Source organism: Pipistrellus kuhlii, unplaced genomic scaffold (assembly GCF_014108245.1).
Source record: "Pipistrellus kuhlii isolate mPipKuh1 unplaced genomic scaffold, mPipKuh1.p scaffold_m20_p_4, whole genome shotgun sequence".
NCBI classification, from domain to species: Eukaryota; Metazoa; Chordata; class Mammalia; order Chiroptera; family Vespertilionidae; genus Pipistrellus; species Pipistrellus kuhlii.
In genome coordinates, this window is record NW_023425540.1 from 56536254 (window position 1) to 56554651 (window position 18398).

The 18398-nt window shown below is 32.5% G+C and overlaps 1 protein-coding gene across 16 annotated transcripts in view; it reads left to right on the plus strand.

Annotated features, from left to right (window-relative positions):
• FER (FER tyrosine kinase) overlaps positions 1-18398 on the plus strand; it is a 242510-nt gene that overhangs the window by 149995 nt on the left and 74117 nt on the right. For 15 of the 16 annotated variants that reach the window (XR_004982824.2, XM_036408936.2, XM_045571831.1 and 12 more), the window contains 3 exons: positions 1088-1144; positions 5272-5387; positions 8296-8390. Coding sequence is in view for 15 of the 16 variants with exons in the window: in XM_036408936.2 (XP_036264829.1) it covers positions 1088-1144; positions 5272-5387; positions 8296-8390 (268 nt within the window). In the remaining variant the exon portion in view is untranslated. Of the gene's footprint in view, positions 1-1087; positions 1145-5271; positions 5388-8295; positions 8391-10723; positions 10753-18398 lie in introns of those variants that run through there. The other variant, XM_036408947.2, reaches the window with a different exon arrangement.

The window sequence follows — 18398 nt, forward strand, 5'->3', positions numbered from 1 at the left end:
CTTTCAGGTCCTTTATAGCTTTAATTTTGAATATAGATTGAAATACTGTACATGTAAATTGTTTTGTTTTGAAATCAGTTGATCTAACAGAAGGTGGTGTTTGAGTGTTTGTCATATGGTGTTTCTTATGGTAAAATACTTCAAATGGCTGTCTAGGACATTTTAAGCCATAGGTAGGGTGGCTTTTTACTTTAAGATGCTTATTTACTTATTACAACTCATTCTATAGATCATAATTACATTTCAACATGTGTAATTGGGGAATACTACATTTTAACCTTAATTAAAAACAAATCCTGAATAAAATATATCACTCCGGGATTTTCTTTTCCTTCTCTGACTCTTCCCTGCATAACTCAATTATTCTGTCCCTTCTTTTCTTCCTCTCCTCCCTTTTCTTTCCCTTGCTTCATTTCCCTTTTTTAAACCTGTATTTCTTTATAACATTATGGCATTATGTGATTTATTATGAGATTTTTAAGATGATAAACTGTTCCCTAAGTCGTAATTAGATAATGGGTTGCATCACTGGTCTTATGTACCCAAGTTTTGTTCATTACAGTTCAGGAAAGTGTAATACTTAGGCAAGATATGGGACTACATGCAATGTCATTAACAGCTATAACTCATGGACAGTTTATATGTGGAAGAATTAACTCTTAGTAATGTGGTTTGGGACAAGAATTCTTTATGATCAAGAGAAAATTGGAAGTTTTGTATTATCAAATGAAATTCTCTCATGTACTTATGACACAGCTCTTTTGAAATGACAGTCTAAGCTTTATGAGGAGAGAAAAGTGCATGCTATATTCTAGTTACAGGGACACCACCATTTGAAGATTTCTGATGGAAATTTGCTATATAATGTAGATTTTTAACATATCTTGCATAGTAACATATCTTAGATCTGTTTTATAGCCTCCTGATGTTACAACTTATTAATGTGCTGTAGATTTAATGGTTTGACTGAAGTATCCCCTTTGATCTGTTTCCCAATATCTCAAGTGCATCTTACAGGAAATGTAATCTTAGTTGGGCTAAAAAACTCTTTCTTTTTTCTTTTTTCTTTTTTTTCCCTTTGCCATAGGATAAGAAATGGGTTCTCAGTCATGAAGATGTCACATTGGGTGAATTACTGGGCAAGGTATGTAATCAAGTGAGGTAAATAACTGACAGTCTTTATAATAATTGAGAACTCTCTAGAGTCTTTAATTTTCCTCCAGCCCTTCTTAGGTTCTAGCATACAACAAAGCACCTTCCACGTTAACTGGAAGAGCACAGTAGCACGTATGAGATGGTCACTGAAATAGATGTGTGAAAACCTTTGAAAGGTTTAAAGATGATCTTTTACTTTTAAAAACTATCATGTGTAATCAGAAAATGTAAAATTCTGCTCTTAGGGATTTCAAAACTCTAGAATCACAGTATATAACACCATTGGAAATGTTATTTTATCTAAATATTGTATGAGCAAGACACCTATTTCAGATTAAAGATTTATTTTGTAGCTATCTCTATTATTGGTTAGAAGTCCCTTTCAGTCTAGTTGGAAGTTTCAATTCATAGGCCATTTGAAAGTATTATATCTAACAATAATAGCAAACATTTGATAATCAAATGGACTACTTGCAAATTTATTGTTTATTTATAATTGAGTACCAATGGTAAAGTTATCTTCTTTGTCAATGGCTTAATTAGAGGTGTTTCCATTAAATATTTTTAATTTAGTTTCACAATGCAATGTGAAAAAAAGTAAACTCGATATTTTGTGAAAATTATCACTGATGCATTTCTGAGTTATCAGTATTAGACTTAAAGCTCAGCATGTTAAATGAAAAATGATTATTCATTACATTTTTTTTTAAATGTAAGCATGATGACTTGACCAAATGTTTCCTATTTTTTAACTGTTACATATTTTAAGAAAGTAAATTCCTGTTGAATTAATCTACTTAACAGGGTTCTTATTAGTATTTTAAAATCTCTTTTCAAAATGGAATCATGAAATACTCCTGGCTAGCAGGTTTTATTGACTGCAATTACTTATTTAGTAAGTAATTTCTAAAGCATTTCAAGCTAAAAGCATTAGGTGATGTGCTTATTTCCTTTGTCATTCTTAAGGAAATATTTCTTCTTTCTATTACTTTAGATCAATAACTCAGTTGTACTAATTGGACCAAAAATCATTACAAAGAAATTAAATAAATTTCCATGAAAATATAATTAAAAATAATCAAATTAAATCACTTACTGAAATATCATGTGTTGAAGGGGACAGATTTTTTTTTTAGTACTTGGGAAAAAAAACAATATTTCAATTACTTTTATGTTTTGTTGAATAGTGAAATAATAGTGTATATCAGGAGGAATTTTAACCTCTATTTTCTTAATAAGAGTATTTCAAAGAATAGTTATTTTTCTAAATGATAAGGCAGTAGCATGATGTCAATTTCAAAAATATTTAGTCATGTTAATGAAAGACTGCAACTGCAATGATAATGGTTTAGCTTCATTTCAGCTAATACTGTAAATAAAAAATGATTTGTTATTTAATATTTTCATTGCCAATTCTGTACAAATACTTATAATGTACTGTATATTAGTGGTAATATAAGGTTGAGACAAGAATTCTAATTTTTTGAGTACTATACTCTTTCTAGACTTTTTTATGTATAATTGGTGTTCAATAAATATTTTACTTAATCCTCAAATCCTCAGTAAACAATGCCTTTTTGGAGCTTTTATTCTGTCTAGCAGGGGAAGGCTGATAAGCAATAAACATAGTAAATAGTAAATTTTATAATGTTAAAGGGTGCTGAGTCCTGTGGAAAATACTGGGATTAGGAGTGTGCTATAAGTATAAGTTGCCATTTTTAAAAGTGAAATTTGGGTAAGCCTGATTAAAATTGTTACTTTCAAATTAAAACTTGGAGATGAGGGATTTAGCCATGTGGGCTTCTATTGAAGAGGGTTCTAGACAGAGGCAGTATCCAGTGAAAATTTCATTTGAAGAGCAAGGGATATCATTTGGCTGTAACTAAGTAAACAAGGAGAATTATAATAGGACAGGAAGTCAGTGAGTTGGTGAAGGTTATAGGTCATGTAGTGCCTTGTAGGCATACTGGTTTGCAGTTGGGAATGATCTAGTGACAAATTTATGATTTGAGAATTGGTAGAGTAATGACATTGAGTAGATAAGAGTAAATATAGCTGAAAACGGTTTGACTCAGTGGATAGAGTGTCGGTCTGCGGACTGAAAGGTCCCAGGTTCGATTCCGGTCAGGGGCATGTGCCTTGGTTGTGCGCACACCCCCAGGCGGGGTGTGCAAGAGGCAGCTGATCGATGATTCTCTCTCATCGATGTTTCTATCAATAGTTCTCTCTCCTTCTCTCTCTTCCTCTCTGTGAAAAGTCAATAAAAATATATATTTTTTAAAAAGAGTAAATTTAATTTACAATGGAGAATTGACTTCAATAAAAACACAATAGTTCATTTTTATAACAGCAAGGAAGATTGATAGATGGGTAAATGTAGGGCTGAGAGCCTGAAAGTTCTCTTTATTAGTAGATTGCTTCAGTTTTCTCAATGTACTAACGAGCAAGATTATCAGCTAAGAATAAGGATCGAGGGAGGAAGAGTAGGGGACTTAAGAGAAAAGAAGGGGAAAAGCCATTTTTTAGAAGAATCAGAGTGTGAATTTTCTACAGAATTATAATAATGATTATTGAACAGCATTAAAAGATTTGTGTTCATGCATTTTTTAAAATATAATTCTTTATTGTTGAAAGGGGTGAGTGACAGATCAGTGTAGGTGAGAAACTTAAGATTTTGAATCAGGGTGGCCTTTCTGAGATGTAAGGAGGAAGACACAAATATGGCAAAGGTAGAATCTGAATACTTGCAGAGAGAATGAATGTGGTCCTAGTAAATGAAAAAGGTAAATTAGTTAAGAAAAGTCTAATGAGAAAAATGTTAAGTTTTAGACAAGTTAAAGTATAAGTGCTTCAGAATCATTCAGATAAGTAGAGGCCCAGCAGTAATTGTGTATATTAATATCTTCTCTCAGCTCTATCTATGATATATTAATGATCTGATAATGGGGGGTGGGGGAAAAGAATCTTGAGAATAAAAAACATGGAAAGATATAAAAGCTCAAATTTTTCTTTTTTAAACTTATGATAAATGTGTATTATGCTACATTTATAATTAATCATTGTTTTTAAATAAATAAGAGTTGAATATTAGATTCAGTAACAACTTATAATATTTAAGTATATTAAAGTGTGAGTAAACTAATTTTAAAATTAAATAAAATATCAAGTAATACAATGTTAAAAAATATTTTGTTTTTTAATAATGTTAAATATTTATTAGTAAGAGTTACATGGACCTTAGAACTCGAAAAACTCAAGTAGATTCCTACTTCAGCTACTTGCTCAGCAAGAATAGTATTGAAGCTTATAATGCTTGCATATTATTATTATTATTACTATAGCTTTGTAAAAACATATAAGCACATGTAGAAAAACCTGAAGAGAATACTAAAAAATAATTGTTTTGTTAGCCTTATAGGTCTTCTCTGTAATGTTTTGTGTTTATAATAAAAGAAAAAAATGACTTCACACTGAAAATTAGGCCTCTTAAGTCAAAATACTTTTTTGCCATAAAGTAAGGTTAGGAGTTCATACTTTTGACAGAAAATGTATTCATCACCAGTGACATGGGTATTTGGATAAGAACCTCCTCTTCCTTGGTACCTTCTAAAGACTGACAACCTAGAACAGTGGCTGACAGCCCATCTTCCTAGTTCGGTTGTCTCTGCCTTAGTCTCTTACTCTCACTCCTTTCCAATTGACAATATGGCTGTGTGGCTCTATACCAAAAGGCACCTTGCAAAATCTCTGCTTTATCTTTAATCATTAATAGGTAATTTTTTAAATTTCATAAATTGCAGGTAAAGCAAATTGGATGTAACAAAACTCAGATATTTCTGACAGTGTCACATTCGAGTTTCTCCTTTCGTTCTATTTTCTTGAAAAATTTTCCTATTTTCATTTTTCAATTTTCCCCAAATATTCGGTGTGTTGAGTAGCATACTTAAAGTTGAGAACATTGGTAAAAGCAACATTCCCAATCTTGATTTCCACTTCAAACTCTGAATAATGCTGATGCTTTAACACAAAATGCATCATTACATGCTTTTTTTGTATTTTGTGAAGATTTATGTGGCTGTCTTACATCTCAAACAATGAATGTATTTGCATTTTCAGGGAAATTTTGGTGAAGTATATAAAGGCATATTAAAGGATAAAACTGCTGTTGCTGTTAAAACATGTAAAGAAGATGTTCCTCAGGAACTGAAAATGAAATTTTTACAAGAAGCCAAGTGAGTTCTTTAAAGTTATATCAAGTGTGTATTTATAATATAAGTGACTCACTGAAATGTAAGTTTGAAGATATCATAAATTATGATTTGTCGAAGTGGAAATAAATACTTTCAGAGCCCTCATCCAAAAGTAAGCACTTATACAATGTGGAATCAGAAGGTTTCTGTTTGAGTGAGACTATGGGTCAGTTAGGTAAGCAGAGTGATAAGAACCAGGTGCTACTAAACAGTGAGTATTCTGCAAGTCTTTGAAAAACATTGCAGTGTTTTTTGCTTTCATCACACACACACACACACACACACACACACACACACACAGTTGTGATTTTCCTTATAATAAAAATATTACTACATTCTACATACAAGACATAATTTACATAAATATTTAGATATATAATTTCATCTCCCATACCTTACTTAGATATTATCATTTAATTCTTTTTTTTTTTTTTTTTTCCATCTGTTAGTTTTCTAAGAACCTCATATGCCTTCTTTAATTTAGTTTCTGGCATTTGTTCCAGAATTTGCATATTGTTTCTTTTCTAATTGATTTTTTTAAGATGATTGCCATTTTCCTTTATTAGCTAAAATTTAATGTTCCAATTTGCTACCTCTTTATGGCAGATAGTTAAAACCACTCGGTTAATTATAACATCTAGTTTATACAATGAAGCACAAAACAAATTGAAAGGTGCTTTGGACAGAGTGAGGATAGACTTACCTTTGAGAGATGGATTGATGAATGAGAGAGGAGGAAAATGGGTGGATCTATAGATAGTTGGTGTGAAGAAGGGGTGGGGAACTTTTTTTCTGCCAATAGCTATTTGGATATTTATAACCTCATTCTCGGGCCATACAAAATTATCAACTTAAAAATTAGCCTGCTATATTGATCAAACAATTAATTTACCCCTCATGCCTTAGCAGGACCAAATGATTGCAAGGGCCTAAAGTTCCTTACCCCTGGTTTAAAGGGAGGGAGGCAGAGATGTGTGTGAGTTGGTGGTATGTGTGCTTCCATCATGTTCTAGTGTATAAAATTGAAGTTTTTGTAAAGTGTCATGGAGAACAGAGGACATGGCAATGAGGGAATATGGTAATGAGTGAACTAAGTCCCATGGCAGGGAGCACTTTCATGTACATTTCTCCATTTATCTGAAAATGAGTATTGATAGCAAAGGAGTAAACTGGTGTGATGCATTTGTTGAACTACAGAAGAAAGTTGAAACCCTATTTCATGTGTATTGGCAATTCAGAAAAAAAAAAAGATGCTAATAAATTTAAAGGTTTTAAATTCATACATTTATTATTTTATAGATATTCATAAGTATTCTTATAGTATAAATTATATCCAACATTTTCAAAAATCTTTATTTTTTTTGTTTTTCTAATTTGTGATTGTTTTATCGCAAAATAGAGTTTAGCTTGCTTTTTTAAAGCGAGCTTGTCTTATTTTAAAAATAAAAATTTTAGCTCTGACCGAGTTGGCTCCGTGGATAGAATGTCAGCCTTCGGACTGAAGAGTCCAGGCTTTGATTCTGCTCAAGGGCATGTACCTTGGTTGCAGGCTTGATTCCCCAGTAGGGGACTTGCAGGAGGCAGATGATCAATGTTTCTCTCTCACCAATATTTCTAACTCTCTATTCCTCTCCCTTCCTCTCTGTGAAATCAATAAAATATATTAAAAAAATAAAAATATGCATGTAAAAACTTTTAAGTGTGCTTTAATAGATAATAGAGCTCTATATTTAGCTATTTAAATATTATAGGAATTCAGGCTGGCTATTTTTTGGAATTTCTTTACTAAGCAATTTCCAGCTTCAGAAATGACTTTTTGAATTAAAGTCAAACATTTTAAAACTTTTTAATTCCTTGTAGAAGTTGCAAACTCAGTTATTGTCAGAATATTTCTCTTATTTGTAGAATTCTTCCAAGTTTACTTTTTCATTTATAAATCATTCTGTATTTTCAATATAAAATTTTTTTTACAGGTATCTTGCTTTAGTTGTACAAGTACAACTAAATATAAAACAGTTATATAAATTGTTTTATCTTTCTCCAAATGAAGTTATTTTTTCATTCTCTTAGGCAAGAAAATTGCATCTTTGAAATATAAGTGAGCTTATAACTATGTCAATAGGATAATGTGGAGTAAAATTTGGTAATAGAAATCACCAGGGTACACAGGCCTCTGGGGGAATCTAATCTACTTTTAACTTGAGCTAGGAGTCTGTGCTATTTTATAACCCTCTGAAATTTTGCCTTATCCAAACTAAGTATTCTCTGCTTCAGCTTAACTTGATATTGAAACTCTCTTACTCAGTTATTGTTTAACCTTTGACAGCTTTCTCAAAACTTTTGAATTCTTACTATTTTGAAATTGATTATGGTCAGCGAGAAAGTTCTGATTATAAAAATTTAATGAAAGGATTACCCAATGGTGCTTATCAACATGAATTAGATTCTTATTTTTATGTATTTCAAATCAAGTGTGTACATAGAGCAAAACAAAAAGATGCTACCCTAGAAGCTTACAGTTTTGAGTTCACTCATGCTTTTCAGCTATGCTTTTGTGGTGGTGGCTAAGTCTGGATATTTGGAAGACAGTTCTAAATGTTTTGGACTAAGTAAGTTATTTCTACTTAGCATGGTTGTTAGTCATTTAGAGTGAATGATAATTTTAAGTGAATATTTAATGGAATTAAGGGTAATGGACTGATTTGTACCTATTTTTTGCCAAGATTTATCAAAATTTGCATATATCCTATTTATCACAATTTCGGTTCACACTGAAGTTTTAAAAAATGAGTTATATTGATTAAAGTATATTCTATTTGTGTACATTACTTATGATCATAGGTTAATGCATACATATTTAAATAATTATTCTTATTCTTTTCTCATCCAGAATTCTTAAGCAATATGATCATCCCAATATTGTCAAACTTATAGGAGTTTGCACACAGAGACAGCCGATCTACATCATTATGGAACTGATTCCAGGTAATAGCATTTTAGAGGTTTCCATGATGACATTTTATTTTAAATTATTTTGTTTTATTTGCCATCACCATTTATCCCCCCTGTTCCCTCTTCTATCTCCACCCACCCTCCTCCATTCTCACAGTCACTACAGTGTTGTCCATGTTCAAGGAGTTCTTTCACTTTTTTGCTCAATCTTTCCAAACCCCTTGAATCCCTCTTCCCATCAGAGCTGCCTGTGTGCTCTCTACTATGATTCTGTCTCTATTTTGCTTGTTAGTTCAGTTTGTTCATTAAATCCCATATATTTGTGAAATCTTTGTCTTTCTCTGACTGGCTTATTTCACTTAGCATGTTCTCCACTTCTGTCCATGTTGTCACAAAGGGTACATTTTCTTCCTTTTTATGGCTGAGTAGTATTCCATTATCTGAATGTACCATAGCTGTTTTATCCACTCATCTCTTGATGAACACTTGAGCTACTTCCAAATCTTGACTATCTATAAAAATAAAAGCATAATATGCTAATTAGACTGGACAGCCAAATGACCTTCCAGACATCGCTTCGGATATCCTTCCAGACAAGGATAGGGTGGCTGTAGGGGCTGAGGCAGTGGCAGTTCTGGGTGATCAGGCAGGCAGAGTGGTTAGGAAGGCAGAGGCAGTCAGGGATGATTAGGGAGGCAGGTAAGCAGTTAGGGGTTATCAGGCAGGCAGGTGAGTGGTTAGGGGTGATCAGGCAGGCAGGTGATTGGCTAGGGGGATTAGGCAGGCAGGCAAGTGGTTAGGGGCATCAGGCAGGGAAGCAGAAGTGGTTAGGGGCGATCAGGCAGGCATATTAGTGGTTAGGAGCCAGCGGTCCTGAATTGTGAGAGGGATCAGGCCTAAACTGGCAGTTGGACATCCCTCAAGGTGTCCCGGATTGCAAGAGAGTGCACGTTGGGCTGAGGGAACCCTCCACCCCCATCTCTGTGCATGAATTTCATGCATCAGGCCTCTAGTTGTAAATAATGCTGCAATGAACATAATGGTGTATATATTCTTCCTCGATATAGTGTTTTGTGTTTCTTTGGGTAAATTATCAGAAGTGGAATCACTGGGTCATAAGGCAGTTCCATTTTTATTTTTGTGGCAACTCCATACTGTTTTCCACAGTGGTTGTACCCATCTGCATTCTTACAAACCGTGAACAAGGGTTTTCTCTTCTCCACATCCTAATACTTGTTTGTTTATTGATAATAGCTATTCCGATAGGTGGGGAATGATGTCTCATTGTGATTTTTAATTGCATTTCTCTGAAGATTAGTGATGTTGAGCATCTTTTCATATGTCTATTGGCCATCTGTATGTCCTCTTTGGAGAAGTGTCTATTGAGGTCCTTTGAGCATTTTTTAAATTGGATTGTTTGCTTTTTTGGTATTGAGTTTTATAAGTTCTTTATAAAGTTTGAATATTAATCCCTTATCAGATGTATCATTGGTGAATGTTCTCCCATTCACTGGGTTGTTTTTCATTTTGTTGATGGTTTCCTTTGCTATGCAAAAACTTTTCATTGTGATGTAGTCTCATTCAATGACATTTTAATGCCATGTTTTATTACTTCTGTATGTTCAGTCTCTGATTTTGTTTAATAATTTTCTGATGACAAAGAACATGTATGCATACTCAATATTTTTATAGTCTATAATACTTTGCTATTTTTTAGAAAATGTCAACCAACCTCTTTTAAAAGAGAAAATAAATTATTGCACTGCAGTTATATATGGAATGTAGCTATGTATATTTATGTTTAGAAAAATAGTCTGTTTTGTTTTATAACAGTGAAATAGTAGTATCTTATATATAGTTCATTTTTATCATATTCCAAGTACATTAGCACACATACTTTAGTTTGGTTGTATATAATAATCCCATAGTGCTTTTAGTCACTTAGGAACTATGAACTAATGGACACACAAAAAAAGTAACCTGACTTGGAGTTTGTATGTCTTGTGACTTTCAGCATCTCCAGGTTTTTTTGGTTAACAACTTTTGTTAATAAAGATAACTTCAAACTGACACAGTACATTTTAAATTTATTTTCACTCTATATATCTCTGTTGTGGAATATATAATTATATATTATATAATTTGATCTTTATGGGATTTACTACTATAATATGTAATAACTGCAAAGGATTTACTTTGTTGCCTTTAATAACAACAAAGAAGAAACTTAATATAAAATATTTTAATATGCTTTTCATATATGTATACTTTATTGTATTGACATATTTATACCTTTAAAACCATCTCCACAACTAAAGTAATGAACACTTCAATCATCCCCAATTTTTTCTCATGCCTCTTTTTAGTTCCTTCCTCCTGACATTCTTGGTCATCCTCTCCAGTCAACCACTGATCTCTTTCTGAAACTATATATGAGTATTTCTTATAATTTTACATGAATGGAATCATACAGTCTGGTACTTGTTTGTGTTGTAACATCATTCCTTTTAATTGCTGAGTAGAATTAGATTACATAAGTTTACCAGGGTTTATCCATTCATCTGTTAATAGACTTTGGGTTTGTTTTCTGTTTGGGGCTACTACAAATGAAGCTAATGTGAACATCCATGCACAACTCTTGAAATATGATCATGTGTTCTCATATTTCTAGGGAAAGTGCATATTTTATTACTTAGAATATTACATTAAACTTTATTGCTGAGTATTTTAAGACTCAAAAGTAGAAAGAATGGATCGTATGGAATGTGCGTTTTTAAGACATAGCTGGTACTAAGCCAGTTATATCTCACTTTCTAATATCATAAAAATTGGTCCAAAATATTAAGTTCAAAAATAATGGACTCATACTAGTAATTTTATGACATTTTCAAGTTAAGCCTTGGTAACAAATTCTTCCCATTCTCTACTTTTTCTGTCATTACTTTCCTATGCACTCTTTTCCTTCTCATCAATGTGAACACATCAGAATTTGTAAAGCTAAGTAATCACAAAAGCATAAAGTTCCTTTTAAAAAATATTTCCACAGCAATTAAAGAGCTCAAAGTATATGGTAATGAAAAATTCAGGAGGCATTGAACCCAGGTTTGCAAGGCTGATTTCGAAATTTAAAAATCTATTAATATAATCCATCACATCAATAGGTTAAAAAAAGAAACATCACATGATCATATCACTTGATACAGTAAAAGCATTTGACACCCATTCATCAAAAAAGTAAATTTTAAAAGGCCCAATGGCCAATCTTGGCTGAAAGCTTGACACAGTCACTTAGTACAAGTTGTGCGATCTTTCTCAACTTCCTTAAACTTTGTACCTTGGTTTCTTTACCTGTAAAGAAAGGATAATTAAGTTGTAAGGATGAATAAACTAATTGTATGTAAATGCACATTATATTGATAGATAGATAGATAGATTTGTGTAGATATCTGTTTCTTAGAGTGCTTAATACAAGACCATTTATGTGTTCTCATAGTCATCATTTTTATTTTATAATTGGCTAAAAAGTAACTTACTAAAATGCTATAATCTGGCGAGAACTTTAACTCAAACTCTGAACCTGCTCCTGCCACTAACTCTAATTCTACCCTTTTATTATAACTCTAGCCAAGAATAACCCACAAACAAATTGGGACATTTAAAATTTATTTAGTTCTTCCCATTCTACCACCATTTTTTATTGTTTTGTTTGTATGTTGTAATATTTAGCCTTCTTGAGTCTTTCTTTCCTTATATGTAGAGCTAAAGTGGCTAGATTAGATTGCCTCTGAATTTTAGCTTTAATCTATAATACTTTAGGAAAATTTTTCTTAAATTTGAAAGCTTTCATAACAAACTCTCAGACCACTCTAAAACAGTATTTCTCTGTCATTTTCTCTTTTTATAGTAGGCATGATGGGGAAATAACCAGCTGTTTTTCATTCTTATAAAAGTAACATAATAATATAAAATATTTTACAGTTATATAAAATTTTACAGTCGTCACAGCACTTTAACATTCTGTCATTTGTTCTAGTAGGCAGTATTTTTATACCCACTTACAAATAAGCTAAATGGAGTTTAGAGAGTTTAAAGTGACTTGTCAACATCAGTTAAATAGCAAGTGGAAAAATCATGCTCTGTTTTCTACTATGTCATTTAGTTTGTAAGTGGGTCAAAATGCATAAACCTTTAATGAATTGAAAATATAAATGAAAATTCAAGTCAGTGTCTATGCAAGATACTCTATGGGCAAATACAGGAATCCTTGTGCCATAATTTCTCCACCTGGTGCACAGATAAGTAATAGCTATTGCAGTAAACAGAAAAATTTTAAGTTACTTTATTCTCTGTGGGGATCAAGCTGCGGGGAGAAGATTTAGAAATTTAATAACTGCTTAGTGACTAATATGCAAGCATTTCAAAAATGTGTTATGTAAAGATTTAATATGCTGCTGTTCTTGTCAGATAACTGAGCCCATTGGAATGAAATCCGAAATATATTTTAACCACAGTAATGTTTGAAGAAATTATAAGCGTTTGAGAATTCACGTTCAGAGTGAATACTCCCAAGATAATCCTGTCTTCATTTGAATCATCTCTTGAATTACAAATACCTTATTTATCTACTGGTTTGCTATGAGTTGCTGCATAAGTAAAATCCAACAAAATTCTAAATGGAACTAGGAAATACTAAAACGAAAAACAAAAGCCTCCCTAATATGCTGATATATGATCCCATTTTGCAAACAAGTTGTGCATTATTTAGAAATTCAAATGAAGAAAATGAGTTGTTTGTGACAAACATGACTTTAAAAAAAGGAATATTTATGGTGCAAGGCATTCATCATCTGTTTTTATATCTACGGTTAAATTAGGGCTGCTGCAAGATATCCTGATGGATAGGAGACTAAGCAATTTAACCTCTACCTACTATGTCTCTGCAGATCCTGAGTATGGAGGTGCTAATTTTAGCAAGCCTTAGAAAATCCTAGTCTTCACTCTTTTCACTAGAGACTTGTAAACTGCCTCCTCCTTTCTGACCTGGATGTTCTCTTTGAGTTCAGAATTTCCTGGAAGTAACCGAATGTTATATTATCTGGTACATTCCTCAGCTCACACAGATGTGTGCCCCTGGGCAATCCTGGAACTTAATTTTAGAATGATTTATGGTTTTGAAACTTTTAGAATTATTGAAGAATTTATACCAGTTTTTAGATATCATCAAAAGATATTTTACCTTTATAAGATGCTTTAAAAAAAGGAATTAAGCTGAAACCGGTTTGGCTCAGTGGATAGAGCATCTGTCTGTGGACTGAAGGGTCCCAGGTTCGATTCCGGTTGAGGGCATGTACATTGGTTGTGGGCACATCCCTGGCAGGGGGTGTGCAGGAGGCAGCTGGTCGATGTTTCTCATCGACGTTTCTAGCTCTCTATGTCTCTCCTTTCCTCTCTGTAAAATATCAATAAAATATATTTTTTTTAAAAAAGGAATTAAGCTCATATAGTTTATATTGTACAGAGATTTTACCTTAGAAATCTGGACATAATAATACTGTTCTCATAATTATCTCTAAATTTTCAGTAGATATCTTTCCATTGACAGCAATTTCTTAATTTTTTTGTTTCCATTTGTAATTTCTTTAGGTAATTTCATGAATTTTTGTCATTGTATTAAATTCTTTTTTAAAATAAATATTTTGCCCTGTCAACTTATCATGAAATTTATTTTATTTTTTAAAAATATATATATATATTATTGATTTTCTTACAGAGAGGAAGGGAGAGAGAGAGAGAGCTAGAAACATCGATGAGAGAGAAACATCGACCAGCTGCTTCTTGCACACCCCCTACTGGGGATGTGCCCGCAACCAAGATACATGCCCTTGACCGGAATCGAACCTGGGACCTTTCAGTCCGCAGACCAATGCTCTACCGCCGAGCCAAACCGGTTTCGGCAAATTTTTTTTTGGTGTGATTTCAACAGAAGCATTTTCAGTAATGTGACATCATAACAATAGGGGGTTATTATAGTTAGTAGTCCCTGGAAATGACAGTTCCCATCCCTTTAAAAATGAGCTCCCAGCATTTTTGGCTCTGGACACTTGCCTTGCCTGTGTTTCTATCACTAATCCTAAATGTAGAAAAGGGCAAATTGTGCCAGCAAACCATTCAGGAACATGGCTTCTGGCACTAAAAAAGGGCCCTCAAACTCTGATCTGGCACCTTGCCTTTCAGCTTTAACCCATCACCAGTTGTATTAACAGTATCACTTCACAGCAGCAAATTGTGAATTCAAGAGAAAGGATAACATAGTAATTCTCAGATTAATATTTTTTACCAAAAGTTATAAGATATGTCAGCTCCATGGCTGGGTATTTTATTTTGCTAATAAGTTATTAAAGAAGAACCTAATTTTGTGGAGTTTATTACTTCATGTTGTTTGGCGATGTCGAAAGAATACTCTCAAATTTGGTATGAATCTCAATAAGTATAATTATAAAATAGTGCAAAGTAAATTTCATTTTTGGAGAATAGGTAACTTTTTTCTTTTATATATTAACATATTAAAATATCTAAACTTAGACACTGGTCTTTATTTTGTTCAAGTATATTACATTAATGAAAAGCAAAGTAAATGCACTCTGTTGCCAACTTATATCACAGGTAATAGATTTTGATATAATTAAAATATTTCCAAAACAACTTTTTAAAAGGAATGGCATTTTTTAATTTCTATTTCTTTATCAGCAAATAGTATGTTGGACTTGTCATAATGTTTCACTTGCTGTCTAATATCCCAAAGCAAATATATATGGAATAGTTTAAACTGGCCATTTCTCCAGACACTAAAAGCACTAATATCCTTTGAAATTAGTGACTTTATTTGTTTTGAATGAGGTCAGAGAGAGGGAATCAGTTCAAATCATACAAAGCTTTGTAGATCTTAGTGACATTCTATTTCATTTTAAGGAGTCTTCTGGTGGAGGTTACCCTAAACTGAACACCTAAGTCTTGCTGTCACTATCACCTTCCAAGGGTAAATAATGTAAACAGAGTTTCACAATTATAACAAATACCATAGAAAATACTGAATACCTTTTAAGCCCTGCAGGCCTAAGACATTGTTTTTTGTTGTGTCATAAATGTGAATACCCTTTTAAGGATGAAATCAATCTTCTACTTGTTAATGCTCATTTTATGACAAGCCAAATTAATTTCTTCTGAAAATCCATTATGCATTGTTCTTTTCTCATTTCTCCACTAGTTTCCTGGTCATTTTTAATTCCTCTTCTCATTTAAGTACTCCATTTCCCTTTCTTGGTTTTCAGATAGTATTTAAACATAAATCATCTTCACAAATTCATCTTGAAGCACTGTGCTTTATATTAAGAATTGCATAGCCTTGTGTCATTGAAAATGTAAACATAATATTAGAACTGTCATTATAACAAGGTTTTGTGCATGAGAAACTTTCCTGTTCTTTATTTGCCTTCATTTGTCCTCTGTAAAGCTGAAGTAGATTGTCATTGGTATCTATTTGTGGGGATGAATTTCAATTTCAGGGAGAACATGATACAGCTGTGCCTGAAATTAAGCACCTAATAAATACACCAGGAAAATGTAACCTTTGCTAGAAAACGTAAATTTGCATAAAGTCTTCTGTGTCAAAACTGAGACAACAGTATCACATTTGACAATATCTGCACTTAAAGTGAAAGGCTTTCTATAGCAAACTGAAAGATTAAAAAAGTGACTTTATATAGCATCTTTAATCATTTTGTATCTTAAGAGATTAAACATAGTAAATATTTTCAGGTAGGCAACTGGTGTTTTAAAACTTTTTTCTTACACATTAGTCTGATGGTATTGAGAGCTTTATCAAGATCCTTGACAAAGATTTTCAAATCAGCTTATCTTCTAAGAAGATATTTGCTATTAGCAAATTGCTATATCTCTATATTTTCTATCTTGGCTACTAAAACTAATAAAGAAACTTTTTTTTATAGTAACAACTATCATTTGTTGAATAGGATAAAAGATGCAAATACTTGTATTTTTGCAAATATTTCCATATTTAAAAGTGCTTTATAAAAATAAAATAATGCATAATATTTGAAGAATTTATGTCATTGAGATTATTTTTAAGTCAGTTTTATATTCTTTTATTCTTAAAGTGGAATTTCTAAACTAATGAGGCTGTAATTTTAAGGAGTTTTATTATTATTTAAAAAATATTCCAAACTAGTCGGCTTTGATTTAAAAAAAAAAATAACCCCCCAAATGATTACTTATTGAAAACACATATATCACACTGTATTTAAGTGACTTTGAAACTTAAAAATATACCTTTTTTTTTTCTTCAAGACTTTATAATCTTATCTAATGAACAAAATAAACTGATGAACAAAATAGATCCAGAGACATACCAGTAGAAGCATAGAACAGATTGTCGAATCTCAGAGGGAAGGTGAGGGTGGGTGGGAAGAGACCAACCAAAGAACTTGTATGCATATTTGCAAACCCATGTACACAAGACAATAGTGTGGTGCAGGCCTGGGGTAGGGGTGGGGGTCTAGAAGGAGTCAAGGGGGGGTGTATGTAATATTTTCAACAATAAAGATTTTTAAAAACATTGAAAGTATAAAGTAAAAAAAAAAAAAAAAAGACTTTCCATTGTGACATTTGGATTAATTACTTTATTTGATAAACACTGAGTTTCATCCACCATATACATTGGTGAAAAGTATATCCATGATCTCATTCCTCAGTGAATTCAGTGGAGCAGGAGAGACATATATTTATCACTAATCACATATTTATTGCAAACTTCACTCTAAAATGAGCATTGCTCAGAGATATGGCAACAGGTGGCACCTAGTTTATTTTAGAGGCCTTAGGAGACAACACCAGGAGGAGACACTTGTGTTATGACCAGAATAATAAAAAACAGTTTACCTTTGAAAAGGGATAGGAAGAGGCCCAGAGAACAGAGGGTGCAAAAGTTATGGGTAGGAATTGCTTTTATATTTGAGGAACAGGAGGAAGGGTAGAATGACTGAGGCACACTGAGCCTGGGAGAGACTGGCATATAATATTGCAAAGGTAGGAGAGACGGAGTGATGAAGGGCCTCATAAGTCAGAATAAGCAAGTTTTTTATTCCCAAAATAATTTTGTTTTAGGGAGTGAATTTTCTTATGTATTACTTTCAAAGAGTATATAGGAAACACAATGACAGATCATCCCAGATCCCCATTCCTTTTTCAGTTCTTCTTGGCAATAGCAGCTCTACTACCTTGTGGGATTTTGCTGTCTGATTTCATTTATTTAATTTTAGTTTTCTTTCAGTGCTTTTATTTGCAAGTTGAAACCTATATGAATATATATCTTATTAACATAAGTAACTTACGCTGCTGCTCTCTGTAGTTTTAAAAATATTTTAAAATTACAGTTGATGTATAATATATTAGTTCAGGTGTATGACCAAGAGATTAGACATTTATATAATTTATGAAGTGATTGCTTGCTTTAGAATTTCAATAATATTAGCAAAATCACCACCTTAAAATAAATTAGGTAAATTCAGCCTCCTCCTCCTCCATAATATAAAAAGACTTATTTCCAGAGTAATTTCTATTACTGACATTCTAAGCGTTTGTGAAAGCAAACTCTGGAATCTGTAGTGGCAGTTCACATAATGTCTGGCAAGATTTTATATATATATATATATATATATATATATATATATATATATATATATGTGTGTGTGTGTGTGTGTGTGTGTGTGTGTGTGTGTGTGTGTGTGTGTGTGTAGTGCCTTTTGAAACCAACAAGATAGAAATCCCATGAGATGTACTTTTATTTCATAGAGCTGTTATCATAACTGCTATCAAGTTATGTTCTCAAAGATCATCTGCAAGGGAGAAATGCAGAAGGTTTCAGCTATTCTGCAGTGTTAGCATAACATGACTATTAAGAAACCTCATCTGAAAAGACTAATGTCATGTGTTAGTCCAAATTGGGAAAACCACACACTCAGCTCT